The sequence below is a fragment of the Orycteropus afer genome, unplaced genomic scaffold, assembly GCF_000298275.1.
Source record: "Orycteropus afer afer isolate SDZICR_OR568_19922 unplaced genomic scaffold, OryAfe1.0 scaffold00023, whole genome shotgun sequence".
NCBI lineage: Eukaryota > Metazoa > Chordata > Mammalia > Tubulidentata > Orycteropodidae > Orycteropus > Orycteropus afer.
In genome coordinates, this window is record NW_006921610.1 from 5,155,415 (window position 1) to 5,175,134 (window position 19,720).

At 39.1% G+C, this 19,720-nt stretch overlaps 1 protein-coding gene across 1 annotated transcript in view; it reads left to right on the forward strand.

Annotated features, from left to right (window-relative positions):
- Positions 1-19,720, forward strand: part of NEB (nebulin) — a 260,540-nt gene that overhangs the window by 216,773 nt on the left and 24,047 nt on the right. Inside the window, 13 exon segments of the mRNA XM_042783652.1 lie at positions 47-157; positions 943-1,053; positions 1,290-1,391; positions 1,502-1,606; positions 7,129-7,239; positions 7,557-7,661; positions 8,194-8,298; positions 9,748-9,852; positions 11,304-11,414; positions 11,811-11,921; positions 12,533-12,646; positions 13,693-13,797; positions 18,687-18,791. Coding sequence (XP_042639586.1) covers positions 47-157; positions 943-1,053; positions 1,290-1,391; positions 1,502-1,606; positions 7,129-7,239; positions 7,557-7,661; positions 8,194-8,298; positions 9,748-9,852; positions 11,304-11,414; positions 11,811-11,921; positions 12,533-12,646; positions 13,693-13,797; positions 18,687-18,791 — 1,401 coding nt within the window.

Here is a 19,720-nt window from a genome sequence, read left to right on the forward strand (position 1 = left end):
TTGCCCCAGGCAGGTGCCTTAACAAGCTCTCTGTGGATTCCCTCAGAACAAGTACAAGGACTATGTCAAGAAGCACTTGGCCCAGGGCTCGTACACAACACTACCAGAGACTCGTGACACTGTTCATGTCAAGGAAGTGACCAAGCATGTCAGTGATGTAAGTGAACAGCCAGAGGACTCTGGGCAGCAATAGTGCCCCTTTTCCTTAGATGGACTGTCAGCTGCTTATTTGCTTACAAATGCTTTCCTTTATGTAGCTTCCTTTTCACCATCAGTACTAATGTGGTTAAAAGAGAATTTCCAATGATGGCAATTATGGTAATCGTGGATTTGACCACAAGATGTATTATCTAGCTATGTGAGATGCTACTGGCCTAGTGGTGATGTGGGATGGAAGCACTGGTAGTTAAGAGTGGCCTCTCCTATCCTTACTCAGTAAAATAATTAAAAATTAATTAATTAATTAAAAGAACCAGTTTTAGTCGATTTGATTCCAACTCATGGCAATGCCCTGTGTGTCAGAGTAGAACTATCCTCCACAGGGCTTCCAATGGCATGTTTTTCAGAAGTAGAGTACCAGATCTTTTCTCCAAGATGCCTCCGGATGGACTCAAAGCACCAGCCTTTCCATTTTAGAGATGTACAATCACCTCTTTGTACTCCAGCAATCTCTGTCCCTGATCTCCTTACCAATAGCCATATTACTATATTTTGTGAGTTCATTATGGTTCCAGCTTTGAAAAAAAGAAAAAAAAGTAGAAATGGTAAATGAAAGAGTAGGATTTTTGCTTCTAGTCAGTTTCCCAAATTAGAACATGGGTTTTAAGTCCCAGACTGAGGTCAAAATGGGGATTTTTCTGGAGATCTTCTTAGAGTTCTTCAAGTAAATCCATTTTATTCCCAGCTTTCTCTACTCACACACATAATTCTGGCTCTGTTTAGACGAATTACAAAAAGAAATATGTCAAGGAGAAAGGAAAGTCCAACTACTCTATCATGCTGGAGCCACCAGAGGTGAAACACGCCATGGAAGTGGCCAAGAAGCAAAGTAATGTGAGTTCAGCTCTCCCACTGGATGCTCTCAGAGCCCTCTTTGAGCAGCAAAACCTAATCTGATGCTGCTAGGGCTTGCTGCAGTGAGTAGTTACCCCCACTTCTTCACTTAGTAGTTTAAAAACAAATGATGGGAATCGGCATGGTTTTAAGTAAAAAGGTGGCTTGTCCTTCAGAGAACTTTTTGAAAGATGATGTATCTCTCAAGTGAGTAATTGTTACCTTCCCCTATAAAGGTTGCTTACAAAAAAGATGCCAAAGAGAACCTTCATTACACCACAGTGGCAGATCGACCTGACATCAAGAAAGCCACACAGGCAGCCAAACAGGCCAGTGAGGTCAGTGTATGGCTATAATGTCCCCATTCCCCAAGGCTACTGCCAGCAAGTCATGCAATGCTCCGAGTCATGTTGAATGTATTGCCCATTTTTGGTTTTCTTTGATTCAGGTGGAATACAGAGCTAAACACCGCAAGGAAGGTAGCCATGGCTTAAGCATGCTTGGTCGCCCAGACATTGAAATGGCCAAGAAGGCAGCCAAGCTGAGCAGCCAGGTAATGTGGATGGACAAGTGACAGCTCTTAGGAGATACAAAGAACCTTGCAGGAGGAAGTGATTTCCAGAATAAAAGTGCAATATTAGCAACCAAATTGGCACTGGGCCTTTGATAGCACCACAGGCTTTGAAAAGTTTTATCATGAAAAATGTTTCCCTCTAACTGTCAAAAACCTTCTGAGTCTCCACTTTCCCATTTATGGGTATGTGTCTAAATGTCTGTGTGCTTAACAATCTTCATGTGACAAAAACATCAGTACATAAGGTCCTACTGGAATAACATCCCAAGTGTCTGATTCATACTTGAGTCATCTGTGGGAGATATGTTAACATGCAAGAGTTATGAAATTCTAACTTCTGGAACCAAACAAGATGTAGTCACATTTTGTGTTTCATTCAGCATAAATATATTAAGTTCCTGGGCTAGGAATAGGGATGACTAGATGTCCTCAGACTACATGTCTGTGTATAAATAATTACAATTTGGTATGATAAATGTTTGATAAAGGGATGCATAGGATGTTGAGGTGAAACGCTTCATTCTAGCAGATTTCATAATTATTGGAAAAAAGATGGACTCAGAAATATATTTACCAAACCTGGTTACCACATTACCTATTTTTCTTTGTTATTTTCAAATTATCTAGGATATCCTCATATTATCATAGGTTTCAATTTTTAGCTCACAGACCCCATGATCCACCATATCAAGTTACTCAAAGGGGCAAGTTTTGGTTCCCTAGAATTTGAACTCAAGAATATCTTATTTCTCTTTCATATTAGAGATACCACTTTCTTTTGTTCTCTCAAGTATTTGTTTGAGGAAATAGTTTGGGGTAATTTTGGTTGCTGTATGAACTGACTTTGAGCAATGCCAAAGATGGAATTCTAATCTTTTAGACTATATAAATTAGTAATGTCAAGTGATAGAACCTCAAAACAAGTTTGGAATTAAGAAGAGACAAAAGATTCAGATGATTGATTACAAATTTATATGTTTGTTATTATTATCATTATTTTAAAAGCCTACATAGTAGTATTATTATAAATTAATGGGTTTGAATATACATTTGAGAACAAGATATGAGATCATCACAAAAACGGTGGACTCTCTAAAAGTGATAAAACATAGTAAGACCCTATTAAATAAATTTTTTTATTATTTTTTAAGGTCATCCCATTATCAAATTAAAAACAAAGAAATGATTTTGAGGTTGAAATTTTGAAAACACTTTACTGTTTGTGTTAACCTAGGGGTTTATATTTCTAATAATCATAAGTGAATCTTATGGCATGGAGAATGAGACCCAACCAGATCCTTTTTATGAGCTTATCTTCCTGCATTTACTTCCAGTGAAAGACGGCCCCAGGATTCACAGTTTGGGTGTCTCCATGTGGCTCCTGGCCCAAGGGGGTTTCAGCTGCATATGGAGTGTCCCCATTCTGACTTTGCTGTCTTGCCGCGTACTCTAGGTGGAATACCTCAAAGACCAAAGGAGAGGGCACGGGCACGGCGTCGCATCTTATGACACCCCTATGATGAGGCATCTTAAGAAAATTAATGTGCTCATCAGTGATGTAAGACTGACATCAGCAAGCACATATCTCTGTCTTTCTCTTTTTCCTTGTCTCTTTTCTTGGCCTTGGTCAGATGACTGACCAAGTTGCACTTTTTTCTGTTGATTTTGTGTTGGAACATGTAGAATGCTGTGGAAATTTGTGAAAGGATCTAATTTTGCACACTATCCTCTTTTCCTGCATGAAACTTTCCCTCTAGAACAAGCCACTTGGAACAGGAAGATAGACTTCACTTGGAAAGAACTTCTCAATGTACTTTAAATGGCTGACAATGATCAGAGTAAAAGATGAGATGAAAACAGAGAATCTCATCTCCAATCACACAAAGAAAACTTTTGTTTCACCTGAAAATATTTACCACTGTTGTATTTAGTATATTTGGTATTAATATAGTCTCTCATTGAGGCACACTTTGAATTAATAGGACTAGGTATTTCAAAGACTTTCACTCACAGAATTTTTTTTTTTTTACCTTTTGTTTTATAGTGTTAAAAATAAGAAATTTTCTCATTGAGTGTTCTTGAGTCTTTAAAAGTACCAACAAAGAGAGGTGAAAAATTGGAATATTACACCTTTAAATGCAATTTATCCTTTGAAAGGATAATTAATTTAATATCGCTGTCCTACACTACAAGGAGCTCTGGTGGCGTAGTGGATGAGGCATTTGGTTTCTAACCAGAAGGTCAGCAGTTCAAACCCACCAGCTGCCCCATGGAAGGAAGATGGGACAATCTACTTCCGTAAAATTTATAACTTCAGAAACCTAATGGGGGTCTCTGTGAGTCGAATTTGACTCCATGGCAGTGAGTTTGGTTTTGGTTTTCTGGCCTATACTACAAGGAGCTCTGGTGGCATAGTGATTAAGGCATTTGGCTGATAACCAAAAGTTAAGCAGTTCAAGCTCGCCAGCCAATCTGCAGGAGGAAAATGAGGCAATCTACTTCTGTAAAGATTTATAGCTTTTGAAACCCAATGGGGATCACTATGAGTCAGAATCAACTAGTTGGCAGTGGGTTTTTTTTTCTCTCCTACCAACCAAAAAAACCAAACACACTGCTGTTGAGTCGGATCTGACTCATAGAGACCCCTCCTTGGGTTTCCAAGGTGGTATCACTACGGAAGCAGATTGCCCAGCCTTCCTTCCTAGGAGTGACTGGTGGATTTGAACCACCAGCCTTCTGGTTAGTAGTTAAATGCTTTAGGCACTACGCCACCAAAACTCCCTCTTCTCCTATACTACACCCATAATAGACCACTATCTGAGACTGGTGGGATTATAAAGCTCAGGTGCTGCTACTTGCTGATACATGACATTGCACAATTGCTGCTTAGAGTTCAAAGGGGGCAGGGGACACTTCACCATTACTTAAAAAACGTATGTATATAGTTTTACTATACTTGATGCCTGTTCAACACCCTTCTAAGAATTTCTGAGATTTTGAATTTGATGTGTGTACTTATTTTTCAAAATGGAGGTGATCCAAACTCAAGGAAGATGTAGGAAGAGTGCTATTACATTGAGGGGATTGCCACTAATGCCACGAACAAAAAAAAGGGGGGGAGGAGGGTGTTTAAATTGTTGAATGGGAAACTGATTTGCTCTGTAAATGTTCATCCAAACCACAATATTATTTTCAAAATAAGGGAAAAAAACATAGTACAAGGAAAGTGTTGATAATCCAGCCAAAAATTTAGGCTAAAAAGTGCTGAACACAGATTCATATGAGCAGTTATGCTGGGCTGCATTTGCATTTCCAGGAGCTTTCTTGAGGAGGAGTCCCTGGGTGGTGCAAGCAATATCGAAAGGTTGAAGGCTCAAATCCACCCTCAGAAGAAAGGCTGGGAGATGCACTTCCAAAAACTCCACCAATGAACCCTATGGACCATGGTTCTACAGGCATTGCCGCTGTCAGAAATGACTCAATGGCAATTGATTTTTGTGTTTGTTTTTTGGTCTTCTTGTACAGAGGGGAGGCCTAACTTTTTTAAAAATTAAAAAGTAACAAATTTAAGTTTACTTGACATGCACAGAAGAAAAAGAAATTGAAATGACACCAATGGATTTGCTACTCTTGGACTAAACACTTCTTCAGAAGAGCTATTATGTTCTCCAAGACACAAAGAAGACTTTTAACATCCTTCCAAAAGAAGCCAATTTTATTCTCATCCAAGATGGGCCTTTGTAGCTCTTCTTCCCTAGTCTGACTCTGTGCATCTGGTTTACTTTGCTCTTCTGTGTTTCACAGCGCTTGGGATCTTTCCTAAAAAATTTCCTTTTGGTCTAGACCCCAGCTCACCACCTCTGACTTTCCCTAGGAGACTTTGCATAGAGAGCAAATTTCAGTCAGAGAAGAGCCATTTCTAGCCTTTATTTAAATGTTGTTGTCCTAGTCTGTTGTGTTTCTGCTTCCTCCTTTGTGTGTCTTTCTCAGTGTGCCTGCATCATGCTGTTTTCTTCTGCATGCTTATTTTTTCCATGCATTTCCACTCTCAATTTATTCAAAGTAAATGAGTCTCAGTGTTGTGAATGCATTTTCTCTGATGTGGTGGATTACGTTGTTTTTAGCATTGGATTGGTCTCGTTTTTATGTCTGTTCTAATGGATATGTAAAGTTGCAGGAAGTGAAGTGTAGTGATGAAGTGTGAAGGGTCTTGAGCTTAAATATCTACAGAGTGACAGTGACGATGTGACTGGGTGACTGGATTCTGGAATGCTAATTTTGGATGAGTGAATCTTTCCTATTACCAGTAAAAGAAACTCTAGGTTTCCTTGAGAGTCAAATAATTAGCCCAGTTTCTTGGCTACAATCTAGAACCAGCTCATTTTTTATTCTTCCTAGAGTGAATCACTAGTGGAGCTCTGTTTCTGGATTTAATTCTGGAATACTGTTGACAAATGCATGTCTGTTTTTCAATAAGGCGATGTTTGCCACTTTTAGTTATTCCATTGAATTGTTTTATAAACAAATAATCTTTCTTAAGCTCTGGTAGCATAGTGCCTAAGGCACTTGACTGCCAACCAGAAGGCTGGTGGTTCAAAACCACTAGCCACTCCTTGGAAGGAAGGTTGAGCAATCTACTTCCATAGTGATACCAAGGAGTCTCTATGAGTCAGGTCTGACTCAAGGGCACATAACAACAACAAACATCATACTCTCATCATTCATTCATTCAATCAAAATACAACTATTAGTGTCAGGCATTGGAATTTTTTTTTCTTTAGTTGAAGTTATTTTGTCTTTTGCATAACCTTACTTTCATACATCCTAAAAATATATTTAATCTTATTTTTCTAATTATTCTGAAGTATCTCACTTCTTGTTTCTATTCTGACATCATACTTGAAGCCAGTCGCCCCCAAATTCTGTTCTATTTTTACTCAAAAATTATACCGTTTTTGTCAAGTTTTTAAAAATTAAATGGTATAGCCAAGATGCTACCCCTCAGGAAGGCTACTTTGAAGTCACAATAAATTCTCCTCATTGAAGAGATTTCTTACTTCTAACCCTTCCTGATCATTTGCAACCTCTCTTTGAATTCCTTACAGTAGACCCAAAATGTTTTTGATTTTGCTATTTAGGAAGTCCAAAATACTCGAACTCAAATACAGATTACTTTTCTGCATTTAGCCTAAAGCCTTTTTCCATTTTTTTTTTTTTTTTTTGTTTTGCGTTAGAAAAAGATGGTTACCTCTCATGCCTCTGCAAAATATATAATAATATAAATAATATATCACTTGGTGTTATTCTTGACTGCCTGTTTTCTCAGCATAACTATTGATAATAACCTCTTTTACTCTGAAGAAAGTCCCAGTTTGTATAACAAATTATATTGTAACCTCATGTATAACATATTGTCTTTGGCCTATGTATTTCTGCCATTTCTTCAGTCCTCAAATTGATCGACATTCAGTAATAATTTGAATGTTTGCATTTGCTGTTAGGTTAAATATCGAGAAAATTTCGACAAAGAGAAGGGCAAGACGCCAAAATACAATCCAAAAGACAGTCAGCTCTACAAAGTCATGAAAGACGCTAACAATCTTGCAAGTGAGGTATGTTTTTCATCACCCTATCCAGCATTTGTTTCAGAATGGGATATCTTACTATGATTTCTGAAAGTGCTGTTTTCCATTTCCTATATATATATATATAATGGTAGCATAGTGCCTAAGGCACTTGACTGCTAACCAGAAGGCTGGTGGTTCAAACCCACCAGCCACTCCTCGGAAGGAAGGTTGGGCAATCCTACTTCTGTAGTGATACTGCCTCGGAAATCCAAGGAGGGGTCGCTATGAGTTGGGGCTGACTTGATGGCACACAACAACAACAACAACATATATATAATCTCCTATTTCTTCTTCATATGCAGGTTAAGTATAAGGCAGACCTAAAGAAACTTCATAAACCTGTGACTGACATGAAGGAATCGCTGATAATGAATCATGTCCTGAATACAAGCCAACTTGCCAGTTCTGTAAGCTTAATAATTCCTTCCAGAAACAGCTGGTTTCACCCATTTGCAACTAAATTCCTTCCCTGAACTCACATGCATCTCCTTCTCTGCTGATGATACACTAGATTTATTAGAAAGCTCTTCCTTTGTTTGAGTGGATTCTTCCCAACTGCAACATTAATTCTCCATTGACAGTAACAACACCTCACAGAATGCTTCTATATTTAGAACTTTTAGACTTGTTTTTAAATTAATTAATCCCTTTCCTCCTTTTAAGGACATAGAATTCCTGTTTGCAATAGTTGCTTTTCACTTTTAAAGCCTCTTTGGTATAGTCAAGCCATGTAACATAAGTGTTTACCACTACTATTAACTGACAAGACTTAACATATATTTTCATCTTATGAAACCTTGTTTTAACCCGCCACTTAGTGTTTGCTAATTTTAATTTGGGCTTGACAATGCTGCTGCGTGAAAGTCTAATCTAAAGAGGAAAAACAGCAATACCGAGCAGCTTTTCCATCAATTGCCTTTTTTGCCACCTTCCCCTCAGTACCAGTACAAGAAGAAATATGAGAAAAGTAAAGGCCACTACCACACAATACCTGATAATCTGGAGCAGCTTCATCTAAAAGAAGCCACAGAATTACAGAGTATAGTAAGTTGATCGAGACTGACTTTTTGTGTGATGCACATTCATCTACAACGTCAATAAATTCCATGGATCCCCTAAGATAGTAGTTATGCTTTTAGCAGCTGCATTGAGAATGGATTTACTAAACAAATTTAGTAACACTTTGCAATTGGATGTTATAAATATAATAGCATCTACATATATTGGAAAAATTCAACACATACATGGAATATATTTTACTCAGCTTACTGACAGGGACTAAAAGTATAAAGACTATGTTACAAGAGGGACAATGGTATTCCTTACAGTAGCTCCAATGTGCCCCATAGGTGTGTATCCCAGGTTATAAACCCTACAATGGATGGATAGAAGTTTTAAGATTTTAATCAAGGAAGTTACATGATCAGTTCTACCACTGAAAGAGTCTCTAAGTATTTAGTAAGTTGCAAAATTGTAAAATAATTGAGGATTCTCAGAAGAGCCTCCTATATCACAAATTTAGCTTTATTTAGGTCTCCTGTTGGGCCTTAGGGAGCTCTGGTGCCATAGTGCCTAAGGCATTTGACTACTAACCAGAAGGCTGGCAGTTCAAACCCACCAGCTACTCCTCAGAAGGAAGGTTGGGCAATCTACTTCTATAGAGATACCACCTCGGAAACCCAAAGAGGGGTCGCTATGAGTTGGACCCGACTCAACAGCAGTTAGTTTGGTTTGGTTTTTGGTTTGTTGGGCATTAACTAAGAGGATTAAGTTATTAGAAATGCCCTCATATCATCTGCAACCACCATGTGTCCGAAGCCTCTATTCTGTTGACCTTCAAGACCTTGTTACAGCCAAGAAAGCTGAAATTTGAGCATTGCCACTAAGATGCGTGTGACTTTCAGCAAGGGTCTTTGCCTCTCTGTCTTTCAATTTTTCCTCTACAAATGTAACTATTTACATGGTTGCCCCATCCCTAATAACATATTATCAGGATGAGGAGATGGCATTAGTGAAATAGTCTTGGAAGGTCTTTGAGAATGTCATATTTTCATTTTTAAATGTGTGATCAGTTATGACCCAAAGAGAGTTGCTATGTATCCATTAAATCAAGACCCCAGGCTTTTGATAAATTGTTCTTATGAAAGAAAAACTGGACATTTTTATCAGAAACATTGACTAATGCTATTGTTAAAATGCTCACATCTGTGCAAGTCAACCTCATTGGTGGGTAATTTTCCCTGCAATTTTGTGTGTGTGTGTCCTTGAATTGAACAAAAATTCTAATTATGCCTTGCAGATAGTAATGGAGTTGTCCTCCCAGGAAATAACAAAAACAATAGTGAATCTGAAACACAAAAGGACCCTTCTGAATGGTGATGAGATGCTACCCAATTGGACATAATCAATCCATTAAAAAGGACTAGCTCTAAGCAGCTCTCTATCAAAGAGTTGACCAGAGGAGAGATTTCTAATAAGACTTTTTGTCACTAGGTGAAATACAAAGAAAAGTATGAAAAAGAACGAGGGAAGCCCATGTTGGACTTTGAAACACCAACATACATCACTGCCAAAGAGTCTCAGCAAATGCAGAGTGGGGTAAGTCCTATAAAAACACACCATACAACACATATACCCTCAAGCAGATGAAAACAGGCACTGTCCACAAACACAGCTGGCCCTCTGTTATGCAATATTGGTAGATGATGGCACTTTTTAACATGTGATCATTAAAATTATTTCCATCTCAGAAATCCTATGGTTCAGTTATCAAAAATGTCCTACATAGTAGATTATTACCATACATGTTTTATTTGGACTATCATTTTTCACAAATCAGAATAGCAAACTATTCCAAAAATGAAACAAACTATTTTGAATATAATTTGAATTTTCTTTCATGAATGAAAAAGCTCCTTTATACAGATATATCATGGCTTTGGAAGGCCCCAGCCTTAAAAGGATGCCCAAGCCAAACAAAGGAGAATCAGTGATCACACTGTTTATCAAGACCCTAGAAAATAAAAATTTAAGGTGCCATATTTTCTATTTTAGAATAATAAGCAGAGGGATTTTGAAATGCTCTCTCACTTTTAACCAAGGGTAGAGAAGAATGGAATCTTATTTGAAGCTTAGAAAGTCTTAGAAAAACAGCCTTATTTTTAATTTCTTTTTGCCTTCACTCTATGTGACATATCTCCAATATAAAGATAAATAGCTATTATTAAGAGTAGCAGTTTGTGGAGCTTTCTGGTGTGTACAATGCCAGATAATCAAAAGTTGAAGATAATTTCAAACAACTGGTAATTCTGGGTAAGGAGTCTATGGGAGTTCCTTATCCTATTCCTCCAAGTTTTCTGTAACTTTTAAATTATATCAAAATAGAAAGTTACAAAAAAGGAATTGCAACTTCTATTCCAAGCCTCTGAAAGATAGCCTAGTACAGGGATTAGAGAGATGGGAGAAGTTGTAGCCCTTTCCCCCAACCATGGACACAGCCAACAAACTTCTCTATACCTCATTATCTACTTTCTCTACTCAATGATTCTGTGATTTAAAAAACAGGTCATGATTATGAAAAAGGCCAAGTTTGCTTTTGGTGCTCTCGGACTTCCCTTCTGAGGAGTTTCACACCTCCCCCGTCCCTTGGGTCCTCGGGTCATTTATTTCTAATTAGAAATGTTTTCTTTTTTTTTTTTTTTTTGTCACCATAAGAGAAATATAGAAAGATTTCAGGGGCAAAGTCTGTGGTATCTTGATGGCACAGTCCTCGTTCCACTCTGCCAGGGGTCTAGTCCCAGTCACATTACACGGATGAATGAGGAAGGAATCCGTTAAAGTTTCTCATCCTCGACATTTCCTCAGGGCCCTGTGCTGTAGACCAAGTATTTCCAGAACAATCAGACATGTTTCAAATGTGTGCTTGTTAGCAGAACTCTGGTCAAGTCAAGAGGCCATAATGATATTGTTGTAATATTTTTCTTCCTAGGATTGAAAATAAATTATAATAAAGATCTTGTTAACTTGTCTTTCCTTCCTACTCATATTAGAAAGAATATAGGAAAGATTATGAAGAATCCATTAAAGGCAGAAACCTGACTGGCCTGGAAGTCACGCCAGCTTTATTACATGTCAAATATGCCACCAAAATAGCCAGCGAGGTAGTACCCATTCGGTCTTTTCTTTCCCTCTTGACCCAAATAATTGCACTAATGACACGCATCAGTGTATTCTTTCTACCATTTTTATCACCACCTAACTTTGTGAGTTTCAAATTGAGTTCACATGTGTTTGGTACTACCACTTAATGCATTACCCATGTTAATTCTTCTAATTTTTATATTGAATATCTAATAAATGTACTTACCTTAGTATTCTATTAATTTCCATTATTTACTTCATATTTAATATTAACTGATGCAACTTATAACCTATCTTTACTTACTAAACTTTAAGGTCTTTAAATTTGGAAGGGTTTGTTTGGTTTTTGGCTCTTTATGAAAGAGGAACAACTCAGGCTTTCTTGTCAGTGTTGTTGCTTTTATTTTATGATATAGAAAGAGTACAGGAAAGATCTAGAAGAAAGCATCCGTGGGAAGGGCCTCACTGAAATGGAAGATACCCCTGACATGCTAAGGGCAAAGAATGCCACTCAAATCCTCAACGAGGTAGGCCCACAGTTCCATAATTAGCAGAGCATCTTTTCCTTCCTAACCACGGGACACCAAAAAACAGAGAAGAGATCAAAAGAAAAATTTTAAATTTCTAATTCCATATCCAACATGATTATTAACAATATATCGCAATCTCTGATGAGCTGATATTTTAACAGTCTGTTAAGTGATCATCATAACCACTTAGTTATTTATCTAGTATTATTTGATTTAAGCTTGATGCATTCAGTGTGTTCATTCAAATAAAAACACCACAATGGGGTGCTGATCATCTCATTTTCTTCCTCGCTGTGTACCAAACCAGATTTAAAATGGGCTCTATACTTCAATTTTCTAAGCAGAGAATATTAAAGTATTCAAAAGAAGTCCTCATATTGAGTCCTGTTTACATGAGCAGAACAATTTACTAAAGTAGACTTCTGTAGTCATAATTCCATCCAACACATGGAATGGTGAAGGCGCATACCAGCAAGAGAATACTGCCTGGGACAACTACGGTGGCATCTTATGTGGATTTATATTCACAATTCAGTCTGTAAGTTTAATAACTAGTAATGGAGGCTAGGTAACTTTTTTCTTTCTCTTTTTTTTCAATGCTACTGTAGAAAGACTATAAGAGAGACCTGGAGCTGGAAGTCAAAGGAAGAGGCCTAAATGCCATGGCCAATGAAATTCCTGATTTTATAAGGGCCAAGAATGCTACAGATATTGCCAGTCAGGTGAGTGTTACTATGTGATGTCAATCTATCAAGAAAGTAGTTGGGGTCATAAGGACAAAATATTGTTACTCTCGGAAGGAAGGTTGGGCAATCCTACTTCCGTAGTGATACTGCCTCGGAAACCCAAGGAGGGGTCGCCATGAGTCGGGGCCGACTCGACGGCAAATAACAACAACAACAACATTATCTTACTTGTTGATCAATGATAATCAATTGCATACAGAATCTTTCTTGAACATCTGCCTTGTGGAATCCATTTCTATTCCAATGAAAATATGAAGGCCTTTGGCCAGGTGTACTTTCATCTGCCTTTCTGAGCCTATAGCCACTGGGGACATTGAGAGCAAATGGCAGAAGTTGGGGAACCAAATAGCTGCTTGGAGCTGCGACTGACTCTGACCTGATCTTATTAGCTAGCCTTGTTTCTTAGTCAACATACTTGTCATTTGACATCCAGAATTCCTTGCTTAGAATATGTTGAAGGGTTTTTCTTTCCCTTCTTTCAAGTCCTAAATTTAAAACATGGTTTTTAAGGGTCCTACTATAGTTAATGCTAATTGGTATGTGTCTTTTGCTTCCTTTTCATTCTGCCAGCTCTTTTGTATGCAACCTATGCTTTACTCTCTATTAGTTACATTTCTCCTTACCCATACCCCCATTTATGTCCAACTAGATAGGGAGCTCTGGTAGCATAGTGGCTAAGACACTTGCCTGCTAACCAGACGGCTGGCGGTTCAAACCCACCAGCCACTCCTCGGAAGGAAGGTTGGGCAATCCTACTTCTGTAGTGATACTGCCTCGGAAGCCCAAGGAGGGGTCGCTATGAGTCAGGTTTGACTCGACGGCACTTAACAACAACAACAACAAGATAGTAAGTCTCTCAACAGCTAGAACTCAACCTAGTCTTACTCTTGAGTATAGTTTGTACACAGTAGGAAAAATGTCTACTAAATGTTAAAAGAAATACTGTTCATCTCTTAATCAAACCTAGCCAACAAATGTGCACATTGTAAACATCTACCCAACTGTTGGATATCCTTTTACAGATTAAATATAAACAAATAGCAGAAATGGAAAAAGCCAATTTCACCTCTGTGGTTGATACTCCAGAGATCATTCATGCCCAACAAGTCAAGAACCTTTCAAGCCAGGTAAGAGTATTCATGAGACTATCACTCATACACCCCAAAAGTAAGAACAAAAGTCCTTAGTTCCTAAGGACATTCTTTCCAATCACAGTTTTGTCCAATGGAAAAGATGGAATTCATCTTTTATACAAGTTTGATTTAGAGTTCAGCTCTTTATATCAGAACTAAAATGGATTATAAGAGGGAATTTTAAGGTACTAAAGAACTCATATAGTACAATCCATAACTAATGGATTAATATTTCAACATGTAAAATCTCTGATAATGTTGATGGAAGATTTATGTACAAATCTGGAAGAAAGTAGTTGACCCAAATTTGGATTATTGATCTATTTTATGAGAGGAAGTTCTATCATCACTATACCCATAATTCAATCCCAATCTCTCCTCGTAATGGGTGACCCTGCCTCTTCTTACAAGTACAGAGATGAAGAAAATTAGGATGTCCTTCATATATCAGAAGGGAGCTCTGGTGGCATACTGCCTGAGGCATTTGACTGCTAACCAGAAGACTGGCAGTTCAAACTCACCAGCTACTCCTTGCAAGGAAGATTGGGCAATCTAATTCTGTACAGATAGTGCCTTGGAAACCCAAGGAGGGGGTGCTATGAGTCAGATCCTACTCGACGGCAGGGAGTTTGGTTTTGGTTTTGGTCATATATCAGGATATACCTTATTTGTTTTAATCTTCAATTATGGCCAGAAATCTGAACTTCATTGTTGCTGAAATTAGCATTTTTACTTGTCTTTTGATTAATACATCCCAAAGGAGCTCTGGTGGTGTGCCTAACGCATTTGACTGCTAAGTAGGTTGGTGCTTCAAACTCACCAGCCACTGTGCGGATGGAAGACTGGGCAATCTCCTTCTGTAAAGATTTGCCTCCTCGGAAACCCAAAGGAGGTCTCTATGAGTTGGAATTTACTTGATAGCAGTGAGTTTTTTTTTTTTTTTTTTTTTCTAAAAAAAGCAGTAGTAACCTGTGTTTTATAAACAGCTGGAAATGTAGATTCCCTGGCCCCACCCTGGATTTTTGAGGCTAGTAAATCTGAGATAATGGAGCCCTAATGGCACAGTGGTTAAGCACCTGGCTGCTGACTCAAAGGTCAGAGGTTCTAACCCACCAGCCACTTTACAGGAGAAAGATGTGGCGTTGCATTCTATAAGGATATAGCCGTGAGAACCCTACTAGATGTTTAGTTCTATTCTGTCCTACAGAGTCACCATGAGTCAGAATTGACTCGGTGGTAAAAGAGTTAGGTTTGGTCTTAAACTGAGATAGCCTCTGGAAATGTCTTTGTTTTTAATCTTCACAGATGAGCTTCTGATGACCAATTAGGTTTGGGAATTATGGATTTAACCCTTTATTGTCAACATATAATTTTATATTATGAAGTTATTGTTGTTATGTGCCATCGAATCGGACCTGACTCATAGCAACCTCTCCTTGGGTTTCCGAGGCAGTATCACTATGGAAGTAGCTTGCCCCATCTTCCTTCCAAGGAGTAAGTTAGATACAAAAAATATAGTCATCACTAGGAAGTAGTTTCAAGGAGCTCTGGTGGTGCAGTGCCTAATGCATTTGACAGCTAACCAGAAGGTTGACAGTTCAAACACACCAGCCTTTTTTTTTTTTTTTTTTTTTTTTTGAGAAAGAGTAGTTCAGTTAGCAAACAGATACATTCAAGTGGGGTAAAATGAATCTTGAGGGAGAGAAGGTGAAGAATAAGTACGTTTTTTTATTACCAAAATTATATGGGCTTCAAAGTACCAGGTTGTGCTCATTGGGCAGGACACCATTCTTGGATGCTTTGGGCTATGAGAAGCTCACTAGCCTTATCTTCTGCCTTTCTGACATTGCTCATCCTTAAAAAAAAACCTCAGCATACAAAGCCTGTCCCTGGGAGAGATTAGTCACTGAGTCTACTAGTGTGTGCTTTTCTGGGGTTCTCTCACCTCAACTGATTCTACAAGGCTTAAAATATGACCAGGTTATTTCCCTCCCAATTTGGATTAGTATTTACATGTAAGTGATCAGGGAATGTTGGTGTTTTCCACAATATTGCTTCTGGGATTTCCAGTGGGAGTCTATATTTTATAACTTCAGGTGCTGTGGTAGGATAAAAAAGACCCCAGATTCAAACTATTCTATAACAAAAAACAAACTCACTGCCGTCAAGTCGGATCTGACTCATAGCAACCTCCTAGGGTTTCCAAGGCGATATCATTCAACCTCCTAGGGTTTCGAGGCAGTATCATTCATTACTCATCACGGAAGTAGATTGCCCAACCTTCCTTCCGAAGAATAGCTGGTGGGTTTGAACTGCCAGCCTCCTGGTTAGCAGTCAAATGCCTTAGGCAGTAGGCCACCAGAGAGACAAAGATAGGACAAAGACAATCATCCAGGATGAGGGAAACCCATCAGCACGTACACAGTACAGAAAGCTGAATGGAGTCTGCTGAGTTATAGTCATGGGGCTAATTATGTATGATTGAAAACAAAGGAAATCATCCTAAAATTATGATTGGTGGCACATCGATCCATCACTGTCGAAGGTGGGACTGTAGAAGTGAGGAAAGGACCATGATTAGGATAAATACATAATTGGAGATTAAAAAGGGTTACAGGATTGGTTCTGGGGCTTGACCTGGCTGGGGGTGGTCTGGATAAGACTCCTGACCATGCAGCTTGAGTCAAAGCCACAAGGTGGCTGCAAGACAATGCCAAAATCCCAAGCTTAATTTAAATTAAAAAAAGGACACACTCAGGCAAGTTCCCTAGTTCTTTTTGTGAGCATAAACTGCTTTCAATCACACTCTTCCTGGGGCAAACTCCCGCTTCCTAGATTTGTCCTAGAACTTCGTCTATGCACAGTCACAATGTTGTTTTAAAGGTCAGAAAGAAGGAAAATTGCATCTGAACTTAAAATGGGTAGAGCTGTAGACCACATCCTTCTAGGAACCAAGCTTCAGAATTTAAGCTCTAATGCAATGCCAACAGTCAAGCGCTCCATTACTAGCCATAAAGGTTGATGGTTCAAACCCACCCAGAGGTATCTCGGAATACAGGCTTGGTGATCTGCTTCTGAAAGTTCATTCACAGCCTTGAAAATCTCATGGAGCACAGTTCTATTCCGCACACATGGGGTCATCATGAGTCGGCAAGGACTCGCTGGCAGCTAACAAGAACAAACCTCAGACTTGAGTTAATGCAAGCCGTGTAAACTGACACATATTCAGGAGACGGAATTCAGAATTATTTCACCATAAACCGTATTCCATATTCGGGTCCCTTTCCTCTCAGAAAACCCCAAGCTCCATTTACAAATTCATCCCTCTCCTTGTAGTGACCGCGAACCAATTGAGGTAGCTTTTGCTTTACTGAGACCTGTTTGCCTAACATTTGCATAACTATGAAGAACCATTTAGGTGGTATTTTTCCTGAACAAAGAACATCTGCTCCAGTGAACTTGCGTTTTCCTTCAGGAAATGTGGAGGAGGGTAGAACAATCTTTGCTTTAACTCTTTCCTGTTGGAGGAGCAAAATATAGGCTGAAATCTCCAATTAGTTGAAACTGCCTCTTTTTTGTTGTTTTCTGAAGAAGTTAAATTTTGAACATTTATAAATGTAACTAATACACAATACAATTTCGATAGATACATAGATCAATGATAGATATATAGATAGATAAAGGAAGAAAAGGAAGGAGGGAGGGAAGAAAGGAGTGGGGGATGAGAAGCGAGGAAGGGAAAAAGCATAGTCTTTATTGCCATTGTAAAAGGGGCCCATCTCTTTCCTCAGCCTTTCATACCAGAGCTTCCCAGAAAAGTAGAAAAACTGGGGCTAAATAAAGCTAGAAAGTGAAAGGACATTGTGACAAATGAGGAAAGAAAAACAAAGGCTCTAAGAACAACTGTTCAGCTACACAGAATAACTGGAGACAATTAGTTTAGTCTTAGGGATTTACCGTGTAGGTGTCTGGGAGAAGAGCAGTCCCTGTGGACCAGTCTCTCCAACCAAGGGCAAAAGTGGGGCTGGGAAAACACAAGGAAAAGTGATGGCTTGTTTACCCTTTGGCTAGTCAGTTCAGAATCAATTTGTTATAATGGCAGCCCCAGGTCTGCCTGTTTAGAAGAGTTGCTAATCCCCATCAGGATGGTTTCTGCAGCAACAGAGCCATGTGTATTCTGGAAGCACCTGGACCTGACCACTCACTCAGTCCTGCAGCCCAGAGCCCCAACTGTACCTGCTCAGCCCACATGCTCATGGCTCATTGAAAATCTCCATAGCATTAACTAAGACCTGCCCTTAAACCTCCTCCTTCTCTCTGGCTCCTGACTAAATGGTTCCATCCAGTTCCACGAAGAGTATTGCCACTGTTGGCATCCCCATCTCCCTGCCCGGAGCCTCCTTGGCTGTAACTTCCTTCCTGTGGACCAGCCAGCAAGGATCTCTGCCAGTTTCTCATGACAGTAGGTCCTATTAAATGCCCAGGTTTAGTTCTCCTGGAAAGGAAAGTTCTTTACTGACAGAGAGTGTTCTGCTTTATAAACTACCTAAGGTCCTTGAAGAGAGTTCCTGGGTGGCACAGTTAAGCAGCGATCATCTACTAATTGAAAGATTGGTGGTACGAGTCCACTCAGAGATGCCTTGGAATAAAGTCCATCTCCTTCTGAAAAGTCACACCTTTAAAACCTCTGTGGAGAGCAATTCTACTCTGCACACATGGGGTTGCCATGAGTCAGAATCGACTCAACAGCAACTTTTTTTTTTTTTTTAACATCCTTGAACATTAAAGCAAGTACAAAGGACTTTTCCTCTGCTGAGCTGGATGGTCCCATTGATCCATATCCCTCATGCTCACCCTTCTTATTTTTTGACATCTATTCCCAGAAAAAATACAAGGAAGATGCAGAGAAGTCCATGTCATATTATGAGACTGTTTTGGACACCCCTGAGATGCAGAGAGTCCGGGACAACCAAAAGAACTTCAGCCTTGTAAGTTTTCATTGAATCCAATACAGAGCCACTGACACCTGGGATCGGGTGGAGTAAGGAGGGTACATCTGGGCACACATACTTGGGCATCCCACCCCTGCAGTGGTGCCAGGAAGCAACACTTCACTTCTTCCATTTATGCTCCAGCACATATGTGCTCAATTCTTCTCTGGGCTCACTCTACATATCAGCCCCAAACCTTAGCATGAGGGACCTAGCTGTGCATTTGCTGGTGGCTTCCCATCACTGAATATGAACTATCACCATTTTCTATTAGTGATGAACCTATCTTTTTCAAAGTTAATCCTAGGCAAGAGATGCTGAAAATAGCCAAATTTGACACACTGTAAGTTTTAAAGCTAATTCTTATTACATAGTTATTTAAATCTTATTAAACATTATCTCTTTGACTATCAGACCATGATTATTGTGAAACAGACTTTAAACCACAACAAAAAAGAAAAAGAAAATAACCATGAGATTTAACCAAGGGACTGATGGATCACATGAACCACAGCCTCCACTACCCAAGACCAGAAGAACTAGATGGTGCCTGGCTACCACCAACTACTCTGATCACTCTGATCAGGATCACAATAGAAAGTCCTGGACAGAGAAGGAGAAAATAAAAAAAGTAGAACAAAATTCAAAAACATATAAAATACCACACATACTGGTCTGACAGAAACTAGTAGAAACCCTGAGGCTCTGGCCCTTAGACACCCTTCAACCCTGGAACTGAATCCACCCCCAGGGATCAACTTTCAGCCAACCAATAAATTGTCTGGCCTATGCAGTGAATAATAGCATAAGGAAGAGTGTATTCCTTGGTGCAATCAACCATATGAGACCAAAAGGGCAGTATCTCCCCAAAACAAAGCTCAGAAGGCAGGAAGGGGCAGGAAAGAAGGACTAATGGAAAAGGAACC